General features: G+C 39.8%; 1 protein-coding gene across 5 annotated transcripts in view; it reads right to left on the bottom strand.

Annotated features, from left to right (window-relative positions):
* SLC38A9 (solute carrier family 38 member 9) overlaps window positions 1–18,138 on the bottom strand; it is a 50,324-nt gene that overhangs the window by 7,559 nt on the left and 24,627 nt on the right. For all 5 annotated transcript variants that reach the window (XM_075739867.1, XM_075739870.1, XM_075739869.1 and 2 more), the window contains 4 exons: window positions 16,963–17,070; window positions 12,932–13,038; window positions 5,273–5,386; window positions 3,811–3,959 (listed from right to left, as the gene is read on the bottom strand). In XM_075739867.1, coding sequence (XP_075595982.1) covers window positions 3,811–3,959; window positions 5,273–5,386; window positions 12,932–13,038; window positions 16,963–17,070 — 478 coding nt within the window. The remainder of the gene's footprint in view (window positions 1–3,810; window positions 3,960–5,272; window positions 5,387–12,931; window positions 13,039–16,962; window positions 17,071–18,138) is intronic.

The following is an 18,138-nucleotide window of genomic DNA, read 5'->3' as shown; positions in this document are numbered from 1 at the left end:
AAACAGCAGATAAACCACACGCCTCTGGCCCTAAGTCACCTGTTAGAAGACAGCATTGTAAACTTACTTAAAAGAAAGTAATTTCCCAACACACGACATTTTAGCCTGCCTTTACAACACCACAGAGAGAAGAGAATGAACAGTTCCTTGGGTTTCGTCCCAGTACATCACTTTCTATGTTGTAGTATGCACACTAGCATACATTTTGCAAAATGAAAGAAGGAATTAGGATATCTTCTCTTGTCTCTAAATCTTTTGTAGGAAGCACAGAAAGGCTGAAGGACGCATGTCAGATGACTACTGTGCCCAGCATGTCTACACATGTATTTGTTTTTAAGATGGACAGAGACACAGGTGACTGATACTGGTACATAAGAGGAAGGAAAATCTCCCTTCTTAGAGGCAGAGGGGCTTTTGCTCTCCTCCTGACTGGAGGAGGACATAGGATGCTACTCGTTTCCTCTATGCTTCAGACAAGCAAGCTGCCACTGTTCAGCTGACCCCTGACGTGAAACCCGGGAGAAGAAAAAGTTATGTATCATCTGTTTAACCTTTTAAGTTTGGAGAAGGTGAGCTGCTTCATCACATAGGACTGCTGGTTAGTAGGATACACTATGGCTAAGCACAGTAAAGCATTCTTAAGAAAAATAGCATTGCCAAGTATCTAAAAAGTGTAGGACAAAAGACATGAGGATCAGTCTTCATACAAGAAAAGCTCCCCTGAAGCTGAGTAAATGGTTCCTCATTATAATCCAGTTATAATCCATGGCCTACGAGCAAAAGCCAGGATACGAAACAGGATGTTGCTTTTGGTAGAAATTGCCTTGGATTAGACCAATTGTTAAGACTAAGAACTACAAACCAGCAAACCAATACCTTGGTGTTTCATCATATCCAGTGACAGATAAATAGTAGGGGGAAAAAAAAAAAAAGGAGTTAAAGCAAAGAATCAAATTGACCTGAGCAATAGTCACTGCTAGGAAATAAAAATTACCTGGCAGCCCTGTAAGCATGTGTGTGATCAAGTTATTCAATCAACAGGCAGCTGTAAGATGCATCCATCTAAAATTCTAGGTGCCTCAGCTAACAACTTAATGGCTATCTGTTAACTCTATCCACAGCAGCAGCAGGTATCCACATCTGCAAACAATTGCTCATATGAAGAAGCCTGGGTTTTACTATCAGAGAGCTTCCAGTTCATGTGAAACTTGCAGCACATCCATCCATACGGAACAACCCAGGGCTTAAAAATGAAGATAGGAAAATTTACAATGGGGACTTGGACCAAAAGAGGAGGTGTTGGGGTTTTTTTTGAGGTTTGTTTGTTTTTGTAAAAAAAAAAAAACAAACTGGACAATTATAGCTAGAAGGTAAATTTATAACATTCTCTCAGCTTCAAAGTAAACTTAATATAGGAAGGATGCACCTATGGAAATACATGTGATTTAGCACATTGAATCACAGGGTTAAATGAGGCTAGGTTGCCAAAAGAGATCCTCATATGCACAATCAATACAAATTCAGCACACTAGCCAATGTGCTGTATAAAGAGATGGATGGATATACCATCAGTGCACACTCCTAAACCCCACTTGCACACCCTGAAAATAAAAACAGGAAAAGCATTCATGTAAATATACAGAATCAGTCATAAAAGCCCAAGGTCTTAAACTGTAAGGTTTGGGGTTTTTTATATTCTTCTTAAAGAACATCACAGAACCCCACTTTCTGTTCTGCTCTTTCTCTCCTGCTTCATCCTTTTCGTTCATTATTTACATAGAAATTTTCTCCAGTCAAGTGACCAAGAACATTTCCCTCCACATATACACCTTATGCACATACCTAAGAGCTAAAGCTTGAGTCTCTGGCAGGTCAGTCCTCTTACTGCCAGAGAACCACTGGCCCTGGACATTGAAGATTTCGCTAAAAGAAGCCAAGTAAATACAACTACTAGTAGAGTGCTCATCTTCCTACGCAAAAGCCATGGAACATGTTTCCAGGTAGGTTCAGGGTGGATCAACAGGCTCCCCAGTGAGACATCATCAGTTTGTCAACAAGAGCTACTTCTTTGTATTTGCAAAATGTTTCCCCATAAAAGCAGCTCTGGGAAAAACCCAGAATACTGAAATTCCTCCTAGAAAGACGATATAGGCACAGTGCTAATAAAGGACCTTCATCCCCTTCAGCTACTGGTGAGAACCAGTCATCAAAAGACATATTTCACAAATGGGCTCCTTATTATCCTCCCAGAGACAGGTTCTGTGTTTGCTACCAGTCTTCAATTAGTCCCCATTGTACAGAAAAACTAAAGGCTGACCTTGCCAGTTGTAAATGCACAGAACCCAGAGCTTAGAGGTTAGCTGAGTGATCTTTGTGCTGTATTCGAGATACCTGGAATACTAGAGAGGCAGACACAGCCAGTCAGCCAGAATGTACTATCTTGTAAGTGCGATTGATTTAAGTGGCTTCCTAGAAACGACTTTTGACTTCTCAGAAACTTTGAATACCTCCCTATAAGGAGTCTTAAAAAAAAAAGAAAAAAGTGAGTGAAGCTACCCACAGGACATCCTGGAGACAAGAACCAAGCAAGTATTTGCATCACCACATCGTCATATCAGGAAGGCTTAAAACAGCAAGCTGGAATTAACTTGAGAAGAGACTGGTATGAAGCTGTAGGTTCTAGGAGAGGGCATGAGGGAAATAAAAACCATTCTGGTCAGGGAGTAACTGGAGGGAGGAGATAAGAAGAGTCACATCCACATAATATAAAGGACATGACTATTTCACAGTGGCGGTGAAATCCATGTTTAGCACTTAAATCAATGGCCTTGTTTCCAACAGTAACTTGCAGCAGTTCCTAAAAATCTCCTCTACATTGAATTGCGTACAATTTAGCATCAAAAAAAGTAGGCGCTTATTTCACTGGCTAATTTTAGGCATCCAATTTCTAGACCTTCTCATACCTATTTTAGTACCCAGAAGAAACCTGACACTTGGAACGTCTTCCCAGACCTGTATGCTACTGCTGATGCCATGGAGAAAATACACATTTCTTCTTCAGACATTTTTTTCCTTTCCTGCATCTACAGTAATTGACAATATAAAATAAGACACTTGGATATAAATGCTAAATTCTCAGCTGTGACAAATTCAGACAATACTCCAAATATAAATGTCCTAGGTTTTATTTTAAAAAAACAACAAAACTAAAACTGAAATTTGGATCAGCTCTTCCCTGGAGTTCAAGCAGTGTAGAAGTGCAGGGGTGTGGCTCATCTCTGAAATTAGCAAGTGAAAAGCTATTTATATAAGCACAGCAGCAGCCTCGATAACACAGCTAACAGCTCTGTTTAAAAACAGATGGATGATTACTAATTATACACAATCAAAACACAGATGGCACCCTGAAAGGTTAATATCCAGAGTGTATGTCCTTCACAGCTTAAAGACTACTTGATGAAATGTTTCTGGACTGAACAAATTATTTTCTCTGTACAAATTTTCTTTCGTCATATAAAGGCGTAACACAAAGGAACTGTGTTGACAAAATTCCTGTTTATTGACAAAATGAAGAGCTAAAACAAAAGAACCGCCCCATTCTGCTCTGCCAAGCTGTAGCAGTCCTAATCTGCAGGCAAGAGTTTATTTTGCATGCCTATTCACCCCTGACTCTACAAACACTGTGATATTAGATTTTGAAATGTACCTAATGCAGCAAAGGAAATCCCCAAAAGCTCAGCCAAATTTCTGACAACTGAAGGCCAGTTAAGCAAAGTGTGCCAAGATCTTGTCAAGGAGTAGACTTCCTACCTTGGATAAGCATTTCCAAAAAACTGTCTTAACAGCTGAACTCGTGCCAGATAGCCCAACAGTGGGTATACAGTCATCATCTGGAACAGCAGAAATATTCTTGCAACAAAAGACATGATGTCATCACTGGGAAAGTTATCTAGAAAATTCTAAACATAGGAATAATGTTACACTTATCAATGGCAGCTCGATTACATGTATCTGCTGATTTTTAATAGCTGTGTACATAAAAGAAAGGGATAAAAGTCAAGCAACTACAACTGCTAAATGAACTCCATAACATGAAATACCCTCTCCCTCTTTTACAATTGCCTTGCCACCAAATACTAACTGATTTTTGAATATTACAGGACTGATGTCAGCTTTCATGTTAGCATTAAAGATGGAACTATTTTCTAATCTTCCAAACATCCTCAAATAATCAAGACTGTGGAAGGGCCACCTGATTTTTAGGCAGGTGGATTCATATGCTCCTATTACCTATCATATCATACCTACATGTTAAAATCAGTTATTTAATCAGCAAAATTGGATCAAATGATGAAGGGATCATATACTACAAGTGGGAACATCTGAAAAAGTAGTATAAGACTTAAGTATCACAGAAATATGCAAACAGCGTTGTAAGTACTTATGATAACTACAGGAAATAAATGTGAAGAAAGCCACTTATCTATTATTTAACTGTGGATTTCACCCCAGGAAGTTATTTCAAATGGTTCAAAAATCATTTCATGGTTAACAATGGTACCAGTTCTAACTAACTGACAGTCAGAGCAAGCCTTTAAATGCTGCTTTATTGCTAAATATTATGCAAGAGACATGGAACACCTGGCGTAAAATGGATCACCAATTGATAACGCCTATCTTTGAAGTAATTTAGGGTGTGGAAATCAGCTTTGCCTATAAGCAGATAAGAGTTTAATAGCCTTCACAGGGTGTTTCATGTGGTGCTATTATCTGAAGAACTCTGCTGGCAAGGCTCACCACAGTGTTGGACTCCAAACGTACCCATAGTGAGGACTCCTATCTAAACAAGTTTGCATTGTTAGATTTCTTTCTCTGGAGTACCTGAAACCAGTCCCAATGAGTAGGATTGGTCATTGCACACACAACTAAACATAAACATAATACTTTTCAGGATTAAAGAAGCTAAAGAAATTAAAGCCTCAACTGTTCACATGTCGTTTTGGTTCTTTTCTTGCTCCCTTTCACAGACTATTTATTAAATGTTTGGTTTTTATAGAGCTGCTGGCAACCAGGCATGAATATGAATGAGATAACACAAGCATGACTCATCTGCTTGTGGTAGTGCCCATGAGGTGTTAGCCAACTGACCAGAGTCAAGGACAGATGCGTCTGCCAGAGTGAGTCATGAAGCAAGAAGCACTAGCATTTCTTTTCTTAATACATATTTATTAAAAGATCAAGGATGAATATATACTGCAGTAAAATATCTCACCTGTTCAATACACTCTTTGGATAGTGGTGGAGAAGGAAAAGATGCAAAAATTATCACTCCAACATATAGGTATGTTAATCCCACCAGGAAGTACGCAATAGAGAGGTCTCTCACCTGAGGAAAAAATAAAATTTTATTTTGGTCAGCACTGACACACCAAAACAGGCAAAATAAAAACCTCACGAGAAGATTTCTATTGCATTTATTACTGTTATTTTTTGTATTTATTACTGGTTTATATTTATTACTATTACTTTTACATTTTTGCTTTTACTTTCTATTACTTTAATGGGGACTTCAAATCTGGTCCTGGATCAGATCAGAAAGCCACAAGAAGATACCCCAAAGTGGAGCTAGACAAGTATTCTTTATGTATCTACACACAGAAAAGGCACCAAGAAACAGGTATGCCAATAGATGTAGCATGTTATTGCTGGATGCATAGACATACAGTAGTTATCAAAACAAACAAGAAACCCCCCTCTACTTTCTTACATTCACCTACATTCTACTAAGAGCCTTGGGACACAGAGACAGCTGTTGAAGACAAAGAGCCCATCAATGCCACATGTTAAATCTCTTGTGAGCACTAAAATCTTGCAATTAAAGGTATCAGCCTACCCAACTGCAGATATAATGTGAAGGACATTTATTAAGTAGCTGCTCTGAAGTCTAAGAGGATGATACACACACACTGGCTCCAAACCAGAAACTAATACGTCAGGTTTCTATACGAATGGTGTGATAATGGAAGACATAGCTAATACACCATTAAATAAAAAATACAAATAAACCACAAACAAAACAGAAAGGCATAGGTAGGTACAGAGGTATATATGTCCTTTAGCTTTAGCACTGTATTTTAGAATGACTCTTTCATTTTAAATTGTCTATCCACTTTATTACTGGATTTCTGTAAACACCCCAGGTAAGTGAACTAAGTAACAGTCAAAGATTTTTAGGAGAGCATGCTAATTTATGGTCATAAATCCATATTTAACTATATTACATATACCTGAGCATGGATTTAAACCTTGACTTCAATGTTTACTTCTGACAAGTTTGACTATATTTATAAAGTATCTAATATATAAAAAGATTGCCAACTACACAAAAATGATTGAAAGTTTTTTTACCATTTAATATTGGAAAATAAGCAGCAAATCTGTTCAAGCACATTATGAAATTGCAGAATCCACATATACATCAGAGTGACCTCACAGCAATGTACTTAGTGGATTATTCTTCTACATCAATTGGTTTTTTTGGGGGAATAAATTGGGAAACCATTTATTTCCAGTTGTATTGGGTTTGCGTGGCAACATTTTGGTAGCAGGGGGGCTACAGGGGTGGCTTCTGTGAGAAGGTGCCAGAAGCTTCCCCTGTGTCTGACAGAGCCAATGCCAGCCGGCTGCAAGATGGACCCACCACTGGCCAAGGCTGAGCCCATCAGCGACGGTGGTCATGCCTCTGGGGTAACATAGTTGAGAAGGAAAAAATACCTAGTGGGATCTTTTGCAGCCAGAGTCAGAAGATGCGAGAAACTCTGCAGACACCAAGGTCAGTGCAGAAGGAGGGGAAGGAGGTGCTCCAGGCACCGGAGAAGAGATTCCCCTGCAGCCCGTGGAGAAGACCATGGTGAGGCAGACTGTACCCCTGCAGCCCATGGAGGGTGATGCTGGAGCAGATATCCACCTGTTACCAGATATCAGACTGTTTTGGAAGGTCTGCACCCCGTGGAAAGGACCCATGTTGGAGTAGGTTGTGAAGAATTGCTGCCCATGGGAAGGGCTCACGTCAGAGAAGTTGCCGAAGGACTGTCTCCTGTGGGAGAGACCCCATGCTGGAGCAGGGGCAGAGTGTGAGGAGTCCTCCCCCTGAGAAGGAAGGAGCGGCAGAGACACGGCGTCATGAACTGACTGCAACCCCCATTCCCCGTCCCCTTGCGCTGCTGAGGGAAGGAGGTATAAAATCAGGAGTAAGGTTAAGCCCAGGAAGAAGGGAGGGGTGGTGGGAGGTGTTTTAAGATTTGCTTTTATTTCTCATTGTTCTACTCTGTTTTCCTTGGTAATAAATTGGATTAATTTTTTCTAAGTTGAGTCTGTTTTGCCCATGACAGTAATTGGTGAGTGATCTCTTCCTGTCCTTATCTCAATCCACTAGCCTTTTGTTGTATTTTCTCTCCTCTGTCCAGTTGAGAAGGAGTGATAGAGTGGCTTTGGTGGGCACCTGGCCTCCAGCCAGGGTCAACCCACCACACTAGTTATTAACTGATTATATACTGTATAAGCTTATGTTACACATTACAAAACACTCATTACCTTATAGCAAACCATTTGTCCAGCTGCTGCTAATAATCAGCTTCTTAAAGGATTACTAGTAGTGCTTCAATACGTGACCCTATTTTCCTGTGACTGAGAAGCAAGTCTTATTAGCTCAGGCAAAGCACCGAATTATTAGGACTATATGGCTTCCAGACCATGATCATAATCATGGCCGCCAGCCACCTCACTGAGTGTGGGCAAGGCTTGCTCACATCTGTGCATGGAAATGTTCCCTTAAGTGTTTCTTCACACTGTCTCGGTGACAAAAGAAGTACATCCTGTACCTTTCTGAGGTCTTCCAAGGGCAAGGTGGTCCCTGAGAAAAGTATACAATAGTAGATTACAAGTTTCAAGAAAAGTTCAGAAGGAAGCCAGTTTTTAGTGAGGGAACCGGAATCACCTGCTCATTTTGCCAGTGCTTTTGGGGTGGAAGATTGATGCCTTTTTCCCATCAGCCTGCCAATGACATTTCTCATCAGACAGCAATATGCTGTTAACATATACCCCAGGGTGGCCCTCATGCCCCTGTCAACTGCACACTTCCAGCTGCAACCTCTTCCTCCTGCTGACCAGGTACATGCAGTTGGAAGATGCTTCTCTAGTCTTCACTCTCCTCATACTGGTCACTGAGTAAGGACTATCAATCTCCATCAGAGGTTAAGCAATAGCATTTTTTTAAAATTACTCCCAGAATTTCTCCTCAGTGAGATGAGCTGTGCAGATTTTTATATAACAGCTACATCTTCAAAAGCACCAGTACCCATCCTAAAAGGTAATTTTAGGAATACTAAATCTGAGCATCCAGATTTCTTAGGGATATTTATGAGTAACTTCCATTAACTGCAGCAGCCAGAGACTAACCAGGGTAAGGTAGTTTTGCAGAGAGACGTGGACTCTCATCTCTTGAAGACAGGACTTGGACAATTTTTCAAAATGCACCCAAGACCTTCTTAAGGCACATCATCTGACAAAGCCTGTTTTCACTTGCTTTAAATTCAGTATTTTAGGTGTATTCCTAATGCATAAAGACAACATAGTAACTCACAGTTGTTATTTTTACTCAGCCTACATATAAGCTCTAGAACCAACTGTAAAACTATTTTTGTTGTGACAAGTACTTACAGTTGCAGGCAATCTGAAATGAAATTCTTACTGCTTCATTTGGACTACACTTGATTAAGGGTGGATAGCTGGTGTGCTATTACCTCTGATTACACTAACCAGTTCACGTTTCTACAGTTCTTAAGGCTGTATGCTTTAATGTGTACTGAAACTAAGTGCTGAGATGATTTTGATAATGTATTTTTATAGCATGTAACACGATAGACTCTTGTCTTCAGGTGCTGTCACCATACAAAGAATACCCAGATTTTGATTTCCATAAGCAACAAGAAAAAAAAATAAAGACAACTCGAAAACCTGAATTTATTTCTCAGACATCTGTCAGCTCCCTTGCAAATATCTGCTTCTGCATATAAGATCTTTGTTCAAGAGTGTGTATTTGTATATATAACAGGAACATCTTTTGATTACTGTTCATTACTCTTCAGGAGACCTGGGTTCACTCCCCAAAGACCTTGAGTACATATACTGTTTAGACAGCATAATTCCAGATAAAACCACAGGACACAGAAAGAGATAAAAGGATTAATTTTAACTAACACAGCAATAATCACATTTATCTATTTTAAATTTTATATTAAGATATTTATATTCAGAATGGACATCATTGTGGTGGAAGTTGCCTAAGCAAAAGAATACAGTAATCCTGGCACCTAGAGTTCATAATCTAAAATTCAAATGTAGAAAAAATGGTTGAAAGGAGGAAGTATCTGGGGGATCAGAATGGAAGGGAAGTATCAAAGATAACATGCAGGTCACAGTCTAAGGATCACAGCTTGCCACCTGCCAAATCCTTGTCAAGTACACCTGAACTAACAGGCAGATTTTGAGGTAGAACTTGGAGAACATATGGTAGTTGCAGTTACTGATGACCAGCTTTTCTGGTCAGATGCACAGAACAAAGTGTTAAAAGTGCCCCTGGAAGAAGAGAAAATTGGGTGATTGAGGCTGGCAGCAGCAGCAGAATGAAGACAGAAATCAGCCTCCTAACAAAAGGATAAGTCTGATAAATTGGGTGGAGCTAACAAAGAAAACTCTGAAAGGACAAGACTTCCTATCACACTCCTAACTAGCACCCAGGCGCAGGCTGGACCTGCGGCACAGGACTGGATGCAGCACATTGAAGGTTCTGTGGCTCTAATATTTCCTATGTGATGCTGAAAAGAACAGGCAACTTTAAGGCCTTGTTTTCCCTATTGCATTCCGTGGAGAAAATAGTTAATTTTTTCTTTAATACCACAGTGAAAGCTAGTTTGTAGAGTTGTTTCTTGGATGGAGAAGCCTATATCAGTGTTTAGTAATTATTACCACATTAGACGAAGTACCTTTTGATCATCTAATTTCAGTTCAGTCACTTCTCAAGAGAGATGCTGCCTCTGTAATACCTCTATGGGACTCTGATCTGTATCATAAAAACAGACTTCACCTATTCAAGCATCAAGGGCAAGTAATAACATTTAACAGGATGACAAAAAAGTGTTTCACCACGATGCATTATGCTGTGCATAATTTTGCCTGGAAAGAGAAACCAATGGTAAGGCAGCATCAATGGAAGCTCACTCTATTTACAGGGAATAAACAGTGTTTCAATATTGCAGAAAATAAGAATCATCCACAGCTCCATGCCTTCTGCAGTTGCCACCTGGACAAAACCCAGCTCCCAGCCTTTCTCCCAGGTAGGTACGCAAACAATTGTTAGCAGACAGCACTAGCATATTCATGCCTGTAGATCATGCTCTGGGCTTGTGCAGTGTCTGTACAGTTGCTCAGGGACCCCTGAGCAGAAAAAAAAGCTGAAACAAATCACCTTTTTGTGGCTGGGTTAGTTTTCTATGCAACCAGTTTCCAAAACAGTTGATTGTGCAGTTGATTTATCACTTACACTGATAAATGCAAGGGGGCAGCAGTGGGAGGTGGGAACAGGGAGCTCAGCTTTGAACTGCAGACTAAGAACCCTGCTCACAGGCTTCTCCAGGCTGTGCTGCTGACATTTGGCTTACTCCAGTGCATTGCTTTTCTCACACCCACACCACTGTACTAGAATAGCAGTCAGAGGAATCCTCCCTTCATGTGTGTTTTAGCTTTGGGCAGTGATACACACCTGTGACCAGAATGGAAACTGCTATTTTTTTGGATTTTTGACTGCATAAAAGGAATGTTATTGTTTCTCTTACTTTTTTTCCACCTCCCCAAAGAATTGTTCTTATGACTAGTAATTTCAGAAAGTTTTGTTCAAAACTAAAACAGTACTTTTCTAGCTTGCCAAGTTCTGTGCCTTTTCACAGAACTCTGGCGGAAATGACACGTTAACAGGTTGAGCCATAAAACAGTGAAGTCTCCATTAGACTCCTCATGAGATACCGATAGAAGAAAGCATCTTGTGGCTGTAAATACACAGGAAAAAAATACCCTCAACACCTTGACTTATGACAGAAGTTGAGACCCCTATACATATGTAAACCTCCCACTTAGTCCTGCAGCTTAGTGAAATAATCACAAAACAGCTAGCTCCTCAAGAGCACCAGTGCTTCATTAACATTTGCAAAGCACCTGGAGTCCTAGGTGAAAGGCTCTTGTACAGCTACAAACAGGGAAGGAACTCTCTAGCCAAATAAAACTAGAAGAACTATGCACAGATTCAGTTTCCCATTACAAACCTTTCCTGCCATATTTAAAGGTGCTCCTCCCTAGAATGTGAGTCCAGTCAAGGGCTTGCTAGGGCTGACTTGGAATTCAGCTTAAGCTCCAGGGAGGACATTCAGAAAAGCTGGTTCAAACGTAGGCAGCAGTTTCTTTCTCCTTAACATAGGAAAAGCAAGCTGCAGAAGATTCCTGGTGCTGCTCCTTGCAGCTGATTGCTTGCTCGGATGTAAATGGAGGGGGGAAAACCACAGGAAAATTCCTGAAGGTGGCAGGAGGCATCAGGTCATCTCTGCATACAGAACTGATTGCTGGAGGGACCCTGCGTTTAGAATCTGAAAGCCACAGCTAAAGAGAAATCTTGGATTTTTCCACATTGTAAGAAAACTGAGAAGAAACTTTCTTAATTTTCTTTCTCCAGAGCTCCATTAACCCTTCTTTAGTTTTTAAACTATTGCCAGAAATGCCCACAAACCCCAACAAGCTTTCCTGGAGGAGAATTCCTGAATCCTTTGCAGAGGTGGCCTTGGTTCATAGGGACAAAAAAGTAACTACACAGATTACTAAAGCAAAAGGTCATCTCACTGCACTGCCACATAATCTGCACTTCACCTCTGAATAATTGAATCAGATATATTTTATCTGATGTTTTGTGTTGGTAACTGGCTCTAGGTGGCCTTGCTTGAGCAGGGGAGTTTGACAAGGTGACATCCAGAGGTCCCTTCCAACCTCAACCATTCTGGGATTCTGTGATTCTATACCAGTGTTTCATACAGTTCATATTTAAAAATCTTTGTATGTTATTGTAGTTACCTTTACAGCTAAGATTTTAATGAAGCTGGACAAGAATCCTGGAAAGTAGGGAGAAAAAATTAAATAATCAGAATAATTACAGTAAAACTGTACTCTAGGACTCTAACACTGTATCACGTGTACTCCATTTGCATTTTATAATGGGAAGAAATGAGGAAAAAATGCAGTTCCGTCTGGATGAGCAGTACATAACTTTTTCAAGGGCAAAGGACCGGTTCAAGGGCTATATATCACAGAAGCTCCCAATCTGGGCTTCAACTTTGAGGATTTCCTAAACAGTGTCAGGTTTCCCTATGAACCTTGAGTTGGACTGTGACCCAAAACTACTGAAGCAACTTTGAGAAAAGGTATTATCTAGACCCAGTGTTATCATTCAGGACTTTGCTAAAATCAGTCCTGTGCCCAAAATTCTCCAGCATTTTTCATTCTAAAATGGGTCAGTTTTTCTATAGTCTTCCAACACTGTTAAGCCTTCTGCCTCTTGTGTGTAATTTGGCCATTTAATACCACCCTGATCACAAATAAATCTGGGACACTTCTCAAGGTTTAATTTGAATAAATTTGTAATGCCTCTGTTACTCATTGGTAGCCAGTGAAAATTATGTGTAACTAACTGGTTTGTTATCAGATCACAAGAGCAAGTTACATTTTCTGAAGCTATTACAGTCCCTGGATCGATTTTAAGAGGAGCAGACAGGAAAATAATAGTGTCACCCAGCAATCTAGATACGAATCAGCACAATCTTGTGAAATTACTTACATTTTTTTCTTGGTTCCTATTATTTTGAAGAAGTGTGATGACACAATTGTGGATGAAGAAGGCAAGTGTCAGAACCCCTGTGAGCTGAGGGAACAGAATTCTAAACTCTAAGGGAGGAAAAAAAGTGTTAGTAACTTCTTTGAAACAAACAGTGCCAAAATGCAGAAGACATACAATGCTGTGGAGTCTACTGGCAGAAGCATGAACCTCCATGTTGAAATGGGACAATCCATCTTATCTTTGACTGTAGCCAATGCAGGTATTTAATCAGGAAATACAAAATGCATGAAGAGGGTTACTATATAACACATTCTGCAGCAAAATTTCTTGAGAGACCCCAACTACCAAAGATTATTAGGTTAATCTAGGATTTACACATACAAGCTTTTCTGCTTCTCAACAGTTAAACTGGAAAACATTTTTGAGGCAGGAATTGATTGCCACGAGGCTGTATATCCATTGGTCCCTGAACAGGGAGATGGGGGGAAGGAATCATTTGCTCTGTGAGCTTTGTTTGTTGTTAAGTCACTTATGCTACCAGAGGAAAAATGACATCTGTAGATGTTTAAGAGCTTCTTCCAAACCAAGACATAAAGAAAGACAGAGCAACTTCCTGTCTTATCATACACCTTTACAGCATCTATGAAAAATTTATTTATGTTTTTGTCTCCATGGGAATAGCATTGCTCTGCTTCTTTTAATACTTGAAGGATTATGTTCACAAGATTGTATTTTGGGAAGCGCTGTGACTGGTCTAGGAATTCATCGATGTGTAACATCATTAAAGCACCATCTTTGTTTGTATTATATAAGGATGTATGCATTCTTTAGAGTGCTAACAGCAATTAGAGAACCCTGACCTAGCTCATCTTCTGGAAAGCATCCAGCAATATAGCAAAACACTCATCAGATCAAACCACAGAGAGCTGCATGCAGACATGTTTAAACCATATTTCTCTGAAGTGCTGTGAAGTCAGCGGGGTAAACATACCCCAGTCAATTAATGAAGGGCTCATCCAGGTTGAGAGAATATGCCTTCCCTAGGGCTGGATTCTCTGTATCTTCAGTACCTAACTAGCATGATGCACTACTCAAGTCTACAGCTTGAGAGTGCAAGCAACTTTTGGGCTTGTTTTCCATCCACTACTTTAATCTCACTAATAAAAATCAAACTGACAGATTCAGAATCTCTTTCAGCACTGCATTTCTCTTATCACTACAATCAGTAGTAGCTGGATTTATACGCATTAGCTCCATGCTTTGTCTATCTCATAGCAGTACTAGCTGCATTGCCAAAATAATCGAACTACTGGATGCTCCACTTCTTAGTGACCTGCAGCACACATCTCGTACTATAACTCATTTTACACTAGGACTGTTTAATAGATCTTGGACTTGAAGTTCAAGATGCTTAAAACCCAATTTCTTAGACTTAGGCTGGTTTCCAGTTTACATGGGTTTGTTGATCAACCATAGTTTGGGTGAATTTTCTTCTGCACCCTCAGGAAGAGTCTGTACATATGAGGCCATTGTGAGCATTTGAAGATTGCCTGCTGGGGCAGTTCAGCTTAAAACCATGTTTTCATGCACACAATGGAGCAAGACCAAACGTTGTGGTCTATCTACTGACTGAGCAGTGCATGCTTGAGTATCATTTCTACTTACAGATAGCATTAAGTATAATGCCATAAAATAGGTCATATCCTGGTTTCGGCTGGGACAAAGTTCATTTTCTTCCTAGTAGCTGGTATAGCGCTATGTTTTGGATTTAGTATGAAAATAATGTTGATAACACAGTAATGTTTAGTTGTTGCTAAGCAGTGTTTACAATTAAGTGAAGGGCTTCTCAGCATCCCAGGCCCTGCCAGCGAGGAGACATGAGCCTTCCGCAGGAGAGGTGCAAGAGTCTGGGAGGGGGCACAGCCAGGACAGCTGACCCAAACTGGCCAAAGGGATATTCCATTCCATATGACATTATGCTCAGTATAGAAGCTGGGGGGAGTTGGCCAGGGAGTGCCATGGCCCAGGTGAGCAATTGTGCTGTGCATCACTTGTTTTGTATATTCTTTTTTTATATTTTTATATTATTATTATTTTCCTTTTCTGTCCTATAATCTGTTTTTCTCTCAACCGATGAATTTTACTATTTTTTCTGATTCTCTCCCCCATCCCACAGGGCAGGGGAGGGAAGTGAGTGAACTGCTGTGTGGTTGTTTTAGCTGCTAGCCAGATTAAATCACAGCAGGTCATTAATGCAGATGCTAATCATCCAATGCTTTCAAATCCGAATTTTTACACTGGACACAAAAGTAGTTTGTTAGTCCAAAAATTCTGCCTAAAAGTAAATGCAGTGATGGAGGAAAAGAGACAGCATAGATAGCACCGTTTCAGAACTACCTATATCCATCTATAAGTTTGTACTTATGCTGCAGTAGTCAAGAGGATTTTTAGGGAATTACGATGATAATCCAGCTTGTCCTCAAAGCATGTGCTTTGGTCTTGCACAGTCTCACACTCAGCAAAAATCGCCTGGCTAGACTCAGCCAGAAAGGATAATACTTTTTTTTTTTCTTGGTGACATGGCCAAGGTGAAGAAACAGTTTTACACAGCCTTTCACTTGTTTCTTGTCATTCAGATCTTGAAATAGGGTTCTGAATGCCTGGCTGAGATGAGGAAGGAATGACTTCAGCAGTTATGGAAAAATGAACAAACAGATGTGATGATAGCTAGGGGCTGGTAGGCAGAGAACGGGAATACTGGGTTTTCAGCAGACCTCTTTGCCAAACGTACATGGAATACACTAGCTAAGATGTTTATTCTGCTTATTATTGTGCCAGATAATTTCAGTTCAACTAGAGCTGAATAAACCCAAAGGGAGTGGTAGAAGAACACAAAGAATAAGTAGCTGCAAGACCACCACAACTGTGATGTGAACACACTTAAATCAGCAGAATTTCCCATCAGTAACTTTACTCAAGTAACTACTACCTGTAGTTTACTCATTGAGTTGTTACTCTTGTTGCCACAATGTGTTACCACAATTCCACAAATTGGACTGGATTCTATCAGAAACATGGAACAACTCTGGTATTTCTTTTTTTTTATTATTTCTATCTTCCTACAGTAATTCAAAACCCATCCCAATGTTTTAAGTTATCCTTGTTTTGCTCTCCAGTTCTACATTATTGGACCTAACAACAGTTTGCAACCCATGTGTAAAACTACTAGTACAGTGCTTATTGTGACCAGGAAACTAAAAATGCATAAACCCACAAAAGAAACCCTAAGGAGGTGCATATCTCTGAATTTTGCCTTAAGCGAATGAGTAACTTCTAAAGAAGGACAAAATACTCTTGTTTCTGAGAACAGGAGTAGTGATAAAATTCAATAGCACAGGACATAGCTCCTTGGAGCTAAGTGGTCATACAACTTTGCCTGTTGTAAAGGATGAGGAAAAAAACAGCTAAGACCTAACCCCAGATCTCTCATTCCAAGTCTCCTAAAACAAGAAACCGATCTCTTTAGACTATCTGTTCATGCAGAAAAATTTTCCTGTTCAGAACAGGAAAATCACACTTGTAAATTATGGTGAATGAGCTATTTCATTTAAGCAAGACAGTGTGTGGAGAATTTACAGCCCCCTTTACCATTCAGTCTGTCTACAGTTTGTCATTTGTAACTGCTACTGAAATAGGCATATTCTGAAAATGGTGCAGCTAGAACTCCTTATAATATAGGTGAAGCAGGACTATAACAAGCTCCCTGTCACATGATATATGTTGGCGATACCTCTGATGGGCACTCCTTCACAGTGTTGATACTGTCTTCTAATTAAGGATCATCACTGGAAAAAGCATTCCTTGTCACTTTGTCACAAGGGATCCTTCCTGAGCCTCTACATGAAACCTCAGACAGCATTTCCTCACACAGATGTTACAAGGTAAATGAGAAAGTCATTCATGAATTGCTTTAAAAAAAAATCTTAAACCTATCATATATAAGCTTCATTACTGCATTTTAACTATCTTACCTGGTACAAAAAAATCATTCTCTGTAAACCAGTTGTATTCTAAGTGGATTCCCAAATGAGCAGCCTTTACGGTAACCAGAAAAACTAAGTAGACAACTGAAACCGTACCTAGAAAAAACAAGAGCCAAACAAACACCATGAGGCAGTAGAAGTATTTGTGCTGTGTTTTATTCTTGCTCCATCCAACTAGTTACGAGTAGCCCAAACACTTAGGGTTGGTATTCATTCTTAGGAGTACAGGCTAGGTCTAAATTTTCTTTTTATTTCTTTCATAGGTCAGAGAGAAGGAATAACACACCTGTACCCAATGCAAGCTTTCAGTATATTTAATATTCTCCAGATGCTGCACTAGTGACAGTGGAAGAAGCACCCTGCAACCCTGGTGCTCAGCAGGTGGGGAGGTCTCAAGGCAGTAACAGAGGGGTTCCAACTCAAGCTGTCAGGATTTTAATCTAGCATGAGACAAAGTCGGCCACAGTACTGCAGCTATTACAATGTCCATTCAGTCACTGACCTTTTGAACCACATGGCTCAATAAGATATGCATGTTTATTGCAGTTGTGAACTTTAAACTAGGAGCTAGAAGCTGATAATGACATTTGATCGCTAGTGATTTAAACCTTGTCTTGATCATAACCTTGATCATAATACTGGATTTACATTCCATCTCATTGGTTCAGAGGCATCCAGCTATATTCTGTAGAGCTAGAGGACTACGGATAAGATCACAGATGGGTATAAATGCCTTGCTGTGTCTGCACGTGGGATGGAGAGCATATGATCTTGGCTCCTGACACTTGAAAGAGATAAGGGCAGAATAATAACTATCTAAGAAAATTGTGCAACAGTAATTAAGGCTACTGCAATGCAACCTCCTGGCCAATAATACTGCTAGTCACCAGAGAATAGACTATAAGACAAAGAAACAGCATTTTTACAGTTTAGAATACAGATTCAGATAAGACATCATTTCATTCTAGCAATATCTCCAAGGTTAAAAAAATAAATTGAAGAAATTATCATTTCATTACCCAGAGCATAGTCGAGGAATTAGAAAGATGAAAGGCTCTGTACTTGAGGATCAGCTTAACAACTAAAATATTCTGTAGTTTCCCAATGATTTAGGTTTCTGTACGTGTAAAGATAATTAAAAGCACTCGATTCATTTCAGCATCA

The sequence above is a fragment of the Balearica regulorum genome, chromosome Z (genome assembly GCF_011004875.1).
Source record: "Balearica regulorum gibbericeps isolate bBalReg1 chromosome Z, bBalReg1.pri, whole genome shotgun sequence".
In the NCBI taxonomy this organism is placed as follows: domain Eukaryota; kingdom Metazoa; phylum Chordata; class Aves; order Gruiformes; family Gruidae; genus Balearica; species Balearica regulorum.
The sequence above is the reverse complement of the archived record's forward strand: the minus strand, read 5'-3'. Positions and strand labels throughout refer to the sequence as shown.